We start from the raw sequence: 13,319 nt of genomic DNA on the forward strand, positions 1-13,319 counted from the left end.
CCGGTATTTTACCATATGTTTTTGTCTCTTTGCAAACAATTGTTTGGCATTAGAAGTGTTTTAGTGTATTAAAGTCAATATAGCTACTAATAGTAGAGTATAGATTGATTTTGTAAATTTTTACAGGTTTTCAATTGGAGCTTATATAACCTAACCTGAAAAATTCCATAACAAAGGAAAGAATGTAGAAGCAGGGATAGATCCAGATGATGCAATATTTCTGACAACATTTACGTCAATGACTAACTGATTGAATCGTTAGAAAACAAATCATTGTAAAACAGTACTAGACTAGAGAATCATTTCTTTATTTTCCTTATCACATATGACGCTGTATATTATTGTGGTTTCTATTTCCCTTTTAATCTTTCCTATCAGATTTTTCATTAATTTCAACTTTTGTTAAATTTAGTTCAGATCAGATGTTTTATAATGGTTTGTTTACGTTTCACGTTACATTGTTTACATTGATAAAAGGAAACTGTCAATTGTTTATGTCAATAACTTTATTCTTTGTTGAATTATTTTAATGTCTTATTATGAGACCCGTCCCTTCCTTTTGCAACTGACTATAACTAATAAACTACACTTATGAACACAATAAGTTGCATTCTCCACTATAAGTTTATTGTGTTTTATTAAAATAAAATTGAAATCAAAAATAAAATTAGCTTATTTTAGGTTATCTAAATTCTAATAATGCATAATTGCTAAAAATGGTGATAATTAATGCAATAGGGCTTAAAAAAATAAGTTACATTTTAAAAGATATAATACAACTGCTTGTCAATACTATTTGTTTTTTTTTTTGTGTGTGAATTAATTACATACTACCAAACAATTATTAACATACTTCATTATATTTTATGATGTAGAAGGGCTGTTACATTTTGATTTTAAGATAACTAATACCCTAAAACATTTATTAAAAACCACTGGTCTAAGCATAAGTATAAACTTTTTAATCATGATATTTGGGCAGGTGAGTATTGGTGAACTTCTGCTGTCACCCACACCAAAATTAATTACTATTGACTAGCTCATTGCAGGGGGCAGATTTAGCATGAAGTTTGGGAAAGAAGTTACAACTAGGGGATGTGGGGTCCTCCCCATGATAATGAAAAAATACACATCTTAAAACACATTTTGGGGTCTAAAATTAACTTTTATACATAATAAAAATTAAAAAGATTAATATTTGGCGAGGGACCCTGACTCCTGGGAACTCAACCCCCCCCCCACCCTTATTCCGCCACAAGTGCTATTTATAATCAATATTAAACCAGTTTTTTGTGCTTAAACCTGTTTTAAAATTAAATTTTAAATTCAGATTTTTTCAATTATTGTGACTTGGATAATTTTATTCAGGCATTAAAAATTGGTACTGAAAATTGTCACATCCTTAATTTAATTGGTAAAAATCAGGAATGATATGAATGGCTACGTAAATACAGTAGTACATTTTATTGTTATGTAAATAATGTGTAACTTTTCTTCTTAAATAATGCAGTGAGATTAGTTATACAATTTTACATCTGTGTAGGCAAAAATATTTAATAAATTACGAACACTGTAATGTATTAATGAGTTTTAGACACTGTTTTAGGAAAAGTTTAAAACTAAAGTAACCTTTAAAAACTGATTTAATTTAACTAGGATAATAAAAATGAATATGGTTTTGGCTTTTGACAGCAAATATTTAAAAAAAAACTGTAAACATTACATGACATGTAACAAGTGTTTTACATAGCTTCTTTGTCTCACGAAATAAAAATCATAATGTTTATTTTTAAAATTAAAAAATAAAGAGACTAAAACTATATAAATCAAAAAGTTGCTTACGGGTATTCAGTCAAAAGAAAAGAAGAAATATACATATATTAACTAAATATATAAATGGAAGTGAGTGGGCTGGTGTAAATGAATTCTTTGTAGTAGCTTAAGTGCTCATCGTGCAATGAAAGCAGTAACTGACCAATATCTGTGTTGTCATCAGTTCATAAAGGTTACATGAACATTTGTGGCATGCATTGATAATAAGCCCAAGGGTTAATACTGAAAGATATTCTTCAAATAAAAAATAAATACAAAACACAAGTCATGTTGTAGGGCTCCACTCTACTGTAGACTTAGTGAATTGACACAAAAATATCTTCTGTATGTTTTTTTTATTTAATGACATGTACATTATAACTAACCATTGAATACATATTTCAGGAAAATTTTAATTGCAATTTTGTAGCACGAGTTGTGCTCTTATGTTTTAAAATAGCCATAATGATGGCTGCTGTTTGATAAATTATCAGGATTTTAATATACATACATTAGGTTAACCCATTGCAGAAATAGTATAAAGCTGGCCATGGTAACTTCAGTCTACAGTTAATGAGTGAATTTGTAGGCTTAAAACTAACAGATTTATTATCATTAACTATTTGTATTCATAAAAACATAATAAATAAATATGGGAGTGATCTAGTAGGTTCTCATAAAACTAGGGGAAGTTGCAGTGTTTTGGAGCTTGGAATAAGTGGGTCTGTCATGCCACACCTGCACTAGTAATGCTTGTAAGTTGTTGCCAATGGGTTAAACTATTGTATTATTAAAATAACTATAAATAATAAAATTTCATTTGGTTACTACTCGTAAATATTTTTTAATATAAACAAGAACAAGAGTTAAAAGCCTAAATTAATTCTCCACTCCTCCAATATAAAATGTGTAAGTTGAGCATTCTATTTAATTATTTTACTATTAACACATTCACTACCGAAGGTTATACAGTAGCTGTGTGTGTGTACTGTATCACTCGGTAGTCAAAGGGGTTAACATAATATATTATAGCTACAGTAGTGTTGACATATAAATTAGTTAAATTAAGTAGGTTAAACATGATATAGATATAATATGTTTGCTAAATGCACTATAAAAACTATAAAAGAGTATTTGAATAATAGGCAAAGAGTTTATTATACACTTTTTTAAAAAAATACTACTAATTTGAATGATACCAGCACTATGCTGACAAGTATATTTAAATACAAACCTTTTAAGAGTTTATTTCATGATCAGAAATAATTCGAAATATTTTATTTTACAATGTAGTACATTAACCCAAATATTTTATTTTACAATGCAATACACTAGCCAAGTGAATATTTATGAGCTGTATTGCAGCTACAATAAATACGCTTATTCTCAAAATTTTTCTTACAAAAATGACCTCATCAAATCATGCAATGTATAAAGCACAAACAAAGAGAAACTCTGTGATACTTGAAAGCAATATACATTCTCTCAATGGGAATCACGATTTCTAATTTTATTCGATACACAAGTCTATCTCTAATCTGTGGCAGCAATCTAAAATCAATTCCCTACTTATTACAATCCCTCTGTTTGTAAATTTATAACTAAATAGGCCTACGCAACTAACCTACTGATATACACATATATTAACAGACAAAGGAAATCTGCATTGCACCACAAGTTCAGTTCAGCACGGTACAATATAAAAACCGTCATAGGTTGAGAAGAAAATTATTGCCGGTACAGTCAGTACAACACAACCAAAATATTAAAGCAGTAATTTTCATCTGAATTCCACTTAGTTTTTAACTATGTTAAAGAAATTATAGTTACAAATTTGAGTAAATAATATCAAAACCTATCTTACTTGAAGGTACATGACGGGCTGTATGTGTACGCTTGCATGGTAATGCCATACAAAGTAATTTTTAAAATATTCTACTTTTAAATTCTGAGTGTAGAACCTAATTGTACCGAGAACCAATCTACAAAATATTGTACCAAACCGAACAGTTTCATATATTCTGTGCAATAGATTTCAAATTCATAGTGCATTATACAGGCTTTTCATTCTTTCTTTCATCCTTAGTCTGATATTGTAGCCGCTGCCCAAAAAAAGTGTTAAATGTGGGCCAAAATAGGTATTCATATAAGTCTCATCTCACTTCATTTAGCATCAATTAGTCAATCTGTTTATGTGTGTGTGTTTTAAAACCAAACATTCACAAGTCATTAATGATTTTTTACAAGTTTACTGAGGTAATGCACTCAAATAGTTGTAAGCACAAGTCTGTTGTCCACAGCAGTAAACATGATAAATTACATCTTTGTTGATTGTCATGATTAATGGAACCTAAAAAGGCAACGTGACAAGTAAGACAAATGAGATATTGATTGTATAAAGGTATTTTCAGTTAGTAACATTTCTTGGAGGAGCTGACACCAATTTTCACCCAAATTGAATTATTACTGTGTATCTAACACTCGGTTTGAATCATGCTGGTTTACAAGTTCACAAATTAGGCATTCGTTTCCGCAGTTTAATACTAGATTGAACAAACTCTCTTTCCAGCCAGCTAGATTTTTATATTTGGGGATTGATGGTAATTAGAGTGAAACAAAATATATAGAATGTGGAAATTTGGATTGTGTGGGGTTCCTGTCTGTCTTTTTGAGGCTAAACCTCCAATGGGGAAAGAGCTAACGTGTTTTTATGATGGAACAGAAATTTTTCATGAACAAATCACAGCTCTTTTCTTTAAACTCTTTTTCAATCAGCGTAATAATAACATAATATACAACTGTTGTTGTTTGTCACTTTCCAAATAATCAAAAGTTAGTCCTGAAACTTCCAAAAAAGAGTCTCCTCATGTGAAGAAGGCTTTCTTTTTCTTTTTCATACAAACTCTTCACTGTTTGGACTTTTGTTGTTTAAAGTGTAAAGTAGTAGATCCATGTTACATCTATAGATTATGGAAGATCTCCAACTGAAACATTTGTAAACTCTTCTTGGAACACACTACAAGATTATTTTAACAACATCGATTTATGATAACTATTTAACTTGCATGTTACAATACATTGCTAAACATGGATCTGCAATCCAATATGGTTACACACTGATCTAAGTTACTTCAATAAATGTTACTTATTGAAACTTATTAGACTTCTTTAGGTACATTTGTAGATTAATACATTTTTTTTGCAATGACAGCTGTCTTGAAATAACATTAAATTTTAGTGTTCTAAATTTAAGAACAACACTACAAAAAGACATTTATTTGCTTGTTGTTTTAATTAAGAACAACATTAAGCAAAAATGGTTGGTACTTTATTTGTTAGGATTACTTTTAAAATAACTAGAATATTTCACTTTAAAAATAATTAACATGTTCACTCCCGCAATGCGAAAAATGTTTTATGGCATGCCTGTGTGCTTGGTTTCATAGATGTATTCATTACATAGATGTATGTATAGTAAAAATAATTTTCAAAGGTGTAGACCTGTTGCTTTAATTTTCAATGCAGCATTCGGACTCTAGTTTTGAAAGTAAAGTTAACATAAAATATACAGCAAGGTGTTTCGTTTAATGATTTATTTATCTGTAGGGTTTTGAAACAGTTAGGATATTAGAACATAGTTTTTAACACTTTAACAAAATGATTTTCTGTAACAAATAGGATTCATTTCACTCGGCATATAATGTGCCGCTTGGGATTGAACACGTGTTTCTTCACTTATCATGGTTAAACAAAATCAGAAAAATAATTTTGGACTTGATTTTAAAGAGATTCATTCTCCACAATATGAAAAAATCCAGTTAATATTTTTAAATTTGTTTCTATTTCCTATGTATTTCTGGACAAACAAATGCTATATATATTTTGAAATATTTTTAGAGTGCATATGTATATTATGCAAGATGTAACAATATTTTACATTTAAATTGTTGTTATATTTAGTTACCTTATAATATTAATTGAACATTAAAATATTAATTATGATTAATTAGAAAAAGTGTGTATGCATTCTATTTATAAAAACTGAATAAATAAACAGGAATTGTAAATCAAATGAACTAATAAAATAACAAGATTTTAAGGAGTAATTGTTACTACAAAACTAACTTCAATTTTCAGCAAATTATTTTTTTTCTATTTTCTGATTTATTTGGCAATATTTTAAAAATATATTTGAATCTGAAAATTTTTGAAGTCACAACAAAGAAACTCTTGTATTAAAATAATTCTTCTGGCTTAGTCGAAATAGTAGGTAGATTTTGTGAAAACTGGTAAATTACCTAGAATATAACAATTAAGACTTATTTTCTTATTAATTTATTGAGATTCATTAAACTAACATTTTTACATACATCTCTAAAATTATATATGTGCATATCTATATATGTACGTGTATTTTAAAAATATTCATATTTAAACTTTTCAGGTAATTAGAATACATGATTGTATTCTGAAAATAACATAGTTGATATCTTTGGTTTTTTCATATATTTTGAAGCCCAGTCTCTTTAACAAATAAATTACTGAGCTTTGAGAATGTTCTAGGGCTTTTTATATACTCTTATAATGAATGTAGTGAAATTTAAACATCACACATGTTAGATGAGCCCAGTTTATAAATATATAAAATTAATAGGCTATTTTATGTTTAACTCTAAGTTGGACCTTGGTAAGATAACTGGTCACTAATAACTAGAATGCACGACTTAATCCAAATTAACAGTAATGAATGTACCGTTAATAGTCACAGACCTATCATATCATGTCATGGTCATGAGGCCCAAAAACAAATATGGTTACAAGACTTAGGAAAAACAATTAATGATCATTTTATTGAAGACACTAAATGAAGCGGAATTGGCACATAGTTTAAAGAACCTACGCTTTATTATGATTACAATAAGCTGCAATTACAGACTCATTATTACCTGGTTTTAGATTTTAATATGGTAATTAGTATTCTAAAATTGAAAATAATATATGAGAATGGTTTTAAAATTGTTGAGTAGTATACACATAAAAAACATGAATATTATTGCTATTCTTGACTTGTCTTGATAAAGCCTCACTTGTTGGCTACATGTATTCTTCATATTATAATAAATCAAATGACACATTTAAAATATCAAAGGATTTTTTTTAACAGAGCTGCTCAAAATCATGTAATTGTTGAAAATAGGGATTTACGTTTCCAAGGATTCATTGAAAATAGCCACATTTTCAGAACCATAAATTAAGTTTAGATTAAATCATATAAATGTGAAAAAATGTTGTATAGGATAATTTCATCAAAATGTTTGCCTAACTCTTCTCTTCACATTCAATATTTTCACCTCTTCCTTCTATCTAAACCCCCCATGTATTGGTGCATGCACAGTTTCCAATTTGTACATCAGTAAATTATTCTTTGGAAGGAAATGTACAGCTTCACACTTACAGATATCTTGTGATAAAAGATACTAAACTAAAATGGCTTACAGCAGTATCTACTAATCACATTGACAGTCAGATCTAATGTTGTGACGCTGACCATGCTCTGTTTGTTGTCTCAGTCTCTGTCTAGTATAGAGACAAGTTTCAGTCTACATCATCTGTTCGGGCTCCACCGCCCACCTGTTGCCGTGGCAACTCTTCCTGCAACTCCATGATGTGGCTCACGGGTTCAGGTCGGCCGTCCTCCCCAATACGGCATGGGTTGATTATCCCTTGTCTGAACAGGCACATTTGTTAATAATAACACTGAATAATGCTTATACATACAATAAAGGAAAAATTTACTGAACAATGTTTTTTTAACACATATTTACACATCTGGGTCTATGTTGAGCACAATTATTTAATTACATATATGGTGTTTGAGCATGAATCGGCTACATCTTTTGCTATCTGTTTTATCAATTTATTTTAATGATCTCCAAGTGCCATCTGGATCATAATATAGGTTGGTTTCAAAACAAATCTGGGAATTACACAACATCAAATCATTTAGGTTATTTTTTGTTGATTCTTGTTCCTTTGTTATAGTCTGTTTGCTAACAACAACAAATTAATATAATTTCAGAACCATATTAACATTACAAAAAATAATCCAACAACAATTTAACAAAATTACACAGTGCAATTTTTGAACATGATATGAGTGGATAGTAACACAGACAAGCACATTAACTAGCCAAGCAGAACCCCTTTATCTTCTGACAAATTTTTCACAGTAATGTTCAGCAGTGAAGTTTTGTTTTTTTTTTTAATTCTTCTTTCACATAGAACCACAATTGGTAGCTGCATATCAAGGAGCTAAAGCCCTGATCTCATAATCTCCAGGAAGCAGAAGTCTCTAGTATTCCCCCTTCAGATTTTACTAAAAAGTGTAGTTTATGCCTTTTATTTGTACTTTTGCAAATGGGATAGTTTCACCAGCGAATACTTCCTTCACATAACCTTTAATTCCCCAGTCCCAGAGAGCAACTAAATCATGAGTAAAGAAATCAAGGAATCCTTGTTGTCTTTTGAATACTATGGTAAATCTGAGACATTTGTATATTTAAAGCATCTAAACTCAAACATAACCTCAAAACAGCTAGAGTTAACACCTTGCATATCGCCTTTTACTTCATACCAAAATGCTCCATTAGTTATTCCATCTGTAAAGTTGTCAGTCTCACAAGAGTTTCCTGCATGCATTAGGGGATATTTAGTCGCATATTTAAGAGCAAGAGCTTTGAAAACTGCATCATCTTCAGTTTTGCTCTTGTGAAAGCATTTGTATCCAACACTGGAATCATCATATGGATAGCTAGCAACAATAGCTCCATCATGCAAGTTCCCAAATAGAACAAATGGAGTTTTTCTTATCCATGACATCAGAGCCTATGTCTTAGATTGATGACCAACATCCCATGAAATGTGATCACATGGATCAGGGAAATCTCTGTTCAGGTCCACATTATTTGCGTTATTTCTACCTCTAGAAATTATCAGATTCACATGATCCTTAGATACAGCAAATCCATCAGGATTCATAGATGGCATGAGAAATACATCACTGGAATCAAGAAGGGTTTTAACTTTCAAGTCTACATTATAATTTATTTTTTTGACGGAAAACCCATTTTATTTTTTACAATGTCAAAAACATTATCAAAAACATGATAGATAAGAATAATATAATTGATAACAAACTTCACATGCTCTAATAACAAGAGATCAAAAATGAAAGATGACAAACAATATATACAACAATTTGAAAAAAAAACGTCAGTATTTGACCAACCAAACAAAAAAATACATGTATATAATAATAAATATAAAATACCAAAAAATTATATATTATAAAAACTGAGTGTCAAATAAATGGCTCTATTTTAACCCATACAGATGTTTTTACAATATATTCCATCTTTGTCCAAATGTGAACTATTATACGTCAGTTTATTCACAACTATAAGGCATACATTATAATAACAATAACTTATCATTTCCATATAAATATATATATTTTTGTTTCTACAAAATGTTAGAAAAGTGTTTTTCAGAAATGATTTTTGTAAATATTCTGTTGTGTAACTGCATAGCAATAAGCTTTTACATCAAAACTGTAAATGTATAACTTATTATATAAATCTTTTGCTGACTCCAAAAATATATAGTTTATCTTAACTTTTTCCCCAAAACTTATTTGTTACATGACTTTGTATGAATAAGCACATGCAGTTACTTATTTTTCAAAAATAGGTTGATCTCTAAATAAATATTTTTCCATGGTTAAACGTAATCTCATGACTGCACTTATACCTACATAAGTAAGACAGAAAAAACAAAAATAAAATGAAATAATAAATTTTAATACTACCTTATTTACATATGTAATCATAATCATAATCATAAATCTTTATTACATATTCATTGAGAACAGTAATGAGTCAATCTTAACCTAATCATTTTTGTTTGTCATTAAGTGAAATTATACATTAATAAGAACAATAATTAAAGAATCCATCAAATTAGGTCAATTTAAACTAATTCAAGTTCATTGCTGCCTGATTCAAACTCCTCCAGACTGTAGAAGGGGCGTTTCAGGAGCCACTTGTAGACGCTCTTCCTTAGTTGATGGTTAGTGTGTGCCTTGACTTCATCTGGGAGAATGTTCCAGTATTTTGCACCTATGTAGGATGGTTGTTTCTCATAGATGTTTAGCCGATGGACAGGCAAAGCATAATTGTTGGCTCTTCTTGTTGCAAAGTTGTGGGTGTCAGCTCCTCTTGCCAGCTTTTGAATTACTTGCATAGGTAACTGCCATGATAAAGAGTCCGACTACCGTAAGATGTTTAAGATTTCTAAATGAGTTCCTGCAGGAAATCCTGTGGTCCAAGATTGCAGAGAATACGTATAGCCTTCTTCTGGAGTACCAAAACTCTTTTAAGATTTCCTTTGGAGGAGCTTCCCCAAACAGCCAGACCATATCGCAGATGGCTCTCAAACAGAGCATAGTATGCTGTTTTAGCCGTGTTGGCAGGGTCACCTGCTTAAGTCTTCTCAAGACATATATTGAAGAGCTTAATTTTATGCAAAGTTGGTCGACATGCGAGTTCCATGACAGTTTATCATCTATGATCACTCCAAGGTATTTAGCCTGTTGCACTCTGTTTAGCTCTGGTATTTCAGCTACCTCATTTATTTTTCTTCCTAGGAAGATCTGCTGACTCTTACTCTCATTGAGGACCAGATCATTAGCATAGCAGTACTCTTGGGCCATGCTGACTGCGATGTAAGATTCTATCTCCAGGGTTTCAGGTGTTTGGTTCTGGAGGAGGAGTACTGTATCATCTGCATACATAAGTGACCCGCAGTAACCACGAAGGTACCTAGGCAGATCACTAACATATATAATGAAGAGTATCGGTCCTAGGATAGATCCTTGTGGGACTCCCTCTTGACATGGCCTTCTTGTTAGATGTGATGTTTAGAATTCTGCAGTTTGTGGTAGTTGTTATTTCTAACGGCTTGGGGTCCGGTTGAATAGATAGCTCTTAAAACCATTTTAACGCATTTGCTCTAATGCCAATATTTTTCCATCTTATGTAACAATATATCATGGTTTAAGCTGTCAAAAGCCTTACTGTAATCCAAAAAAGATGGCAGAAGCTGTATCTCCTCGTTCTAAGGTTTTTATGAGGGATTCAGTGATGCTTATGATAGCAGTTAATGTGGAGCGTCCTGCTATAAATCCATGCTGTTCTTCTGGCAATAGATTGTTGGTAATCAAGTAATGCATCAATCTTGCAAGCGCTATTTTTTCAACAAGTTTAGAGAGCGTAGGTAGAACTGATATAGGCCTGTAATTTTCCTTGTTTGTTCGTTTCCCCTCCTTTGAACTTTGGGTAGACTTTAGCGCTTTTCAGCATGCTTGGGAAAATTCCTTGAGCAAAGGATTTGTTGATTATGTTGGCTAAAGGATGGGCTAGCTCATTCCTACATGCTTTTATTATCTTTGAGGATATTTCATCAAAGCTGGCTGACGATTTTGTTTTTTAAGGACTTGATGGAGTTTAAGTACTTCTTCTTGGTTGGTAGGCCAGAGCACAAAGTTTTGATCGAAGTCGTGAGGGGTTTCAGGCGTTCTTGAAGTTCCCAGAGCTGTGTTAGAAAAGGATGGATCAGCAGCGTTTACAAAGTATGTGTTTGAATTGTTCAGCAATTTTAGAAGGGTCAGTTGTGTCTGTGCCATTGATGCATAGTTTGTGTTGTCCTTTGAGATGTTGTTTAGGCCTTCTTTCACCATTTATCAGACTCCAAGCTGCCCTACTTTTATTGTCTGACTCTTGTATGAAGTTTGAGTTTTGCTGTTTTCGTAAGGCTTTAATGTGGAGGTCATATTCTTTTTTCTTTAGAGCAGCATAAGCTTTGATCTCCGCATTTCCTGTCAGTTGATGTGCATTAAAGGCCTGTTTAAAGATTTCTTTCTTTTTGAATGGTTTCTTGATCATTAGGCCTGATGTTGCATTTTTTATTTTTATTGCGCATTTTCCTTTTAGGACACACTACATCCAGATGGGTAGGATATTATAGAAGAGAACACACAATATGCCCTCCTCAGCACTGGCAATGTCGTAAACCTCATTCCAGGACTCCTTTCCAAGCTGGAGTCTCAGAATCCCCAGAGATTGGTCGCAAATATGTCTTCGTTCAGTTGTTGCAAGAGTAGCAATATTGGAAGATGTAGAGAAAGTGCATATCTGTCCAGTATGGTCCTGAGATGTGATTGTTTACTATTGCTACTGAAAGTTCATTTGGACCAAAGTTAGTAGCAACAAGGTCAATTGAAGTCCTGTTATTGGGAGTTATCCTAGTTGGAGGTAGGTTAAAGCGTGAAAGGTTGTAGCTAAGGAGGAGTTCCTGGGAGTTCTTGATCCCGTTTTTCATTCTTCCTGGTGCTGGGTTTGAGACAGTCCACATTAATATCTCCCATTATGACAACAGGGTCATTCCATGTCGGTATGGTTTCCAGGAAGTTAGAAATAGCTTCTAAAGCAACTTGAAAGTTGCGGTCAGGTCTATAGACTCCTAGGATGTAAAACTTTTCTTTCTTCAGGATGAGTTTTTGATTGCTGCTAACTCACACACAAGTTCTATTCCATGCCGGGATGCGTTTAGATTAGCTATTTCAGCATTTAGGTTTTCATTACAATAAATAGCAACACCCCCCTTTAAGTGTTCTTTTTCTATAGAAGTCAGCAACAAGTCTGTAACCTTTAATAATTGTATTTTCTAGATTTGTTTGGTTAAGGACATGTTCACTTAAAATGACTACATCAGGATTTATGTCTTGAAGGTGGTTGACAACCAATCAATCTTGTTTGACAGACGATCCATATTTTTGGTGAAAGAATCTTTAACTGGTTAACTTTCCTTGGTTTTATTTTATTCCTTGACCGAGTTGCGTTGAAAAAAGTGCCTGGTTTTGTATTTTGTATTGATCATCTTGGTATGAGCTAAAAAAGATTCCCGATGATTTTCTTGGGCACTCAGACCATTTCTGTAGATTCTGGGTTGTGTTGGTTTGGGATTTTTTTCATTACCGGTTGTCCTGTCAGAGTTAGCATATGTAGTGTTTTTGGTATTTTTCTTAAGCTGCCTTGAGTAATCAAGTTTACTGGCTTTGATAGTGTCAATGTGTTTGTTTAAAAAGTCCTCAAGCGTCTCATTTATACTGAGTAACTTCGCTGTAACTGGAGGTTGCTTTAAAATTTGCTGGGCTGTGTCTGCGTTTCCATTTTGTTTGTCAATGGAATTTTTAATTTTCACTCTATCTAAATGGGTTTCAGTGGTTTTGGAATTATTCAGAGTCGGTAAAGATCCATCTTCATATCGATGAATAAGAGGAGCAGTGACTAGTTTAGTAGGTTTGTCTTCATCAGATGATTCTAATGTGTCATCAAACTTCCTATTTATGTTTAGCGCCTGTAGCTTTAGATTTGTTTCTTGACTCTTTA

At 31.9% G+C, this 13,319-nt stretch overlaps 1 protein-coding gene across 1 annotated transcript in view; it reads right to left on the reverse strand.

The window, feature by feature from the left end:
* Positions 1–6,635: 6,635 nt before the first annotated feature.
* LOC124357403 (synembryn-A) overlaps positions 6,636–13,319 on the reverse strand; it is a 29,557-nt gene continuing 22,873 nt past the window's right edge. Inside the window, exon 11 of the mRNA XM_046809168.1 lies at positions 6,636–7,540. Coding sequence (XP_046665124.1) covers positions 7,408–7,540 — 133 coding nt within the window. The 3' untranslated portion in view covers positions 6,636–7,407. The remainder of the gene's footprint in view (positions 7,541–13,319) is intronic.

Source organism: Homalodisca vitripennis, chromosome 3 (genome assembly GCF_021130785.1).
Source record: "Homalodisca vitripennis isolate AUS2020 chromosome 3, UT_GWSS_2.1, whole genome shotgun sequence".
In the NCBI taxonomy this organism is placed as follows: domain Eukaryota; kingdom Metazoa; phylum Arthropoda; class Insecta; order Hemiptera; family Cicadellidae; genus Homalodisca; species Homalodisca vitripennis.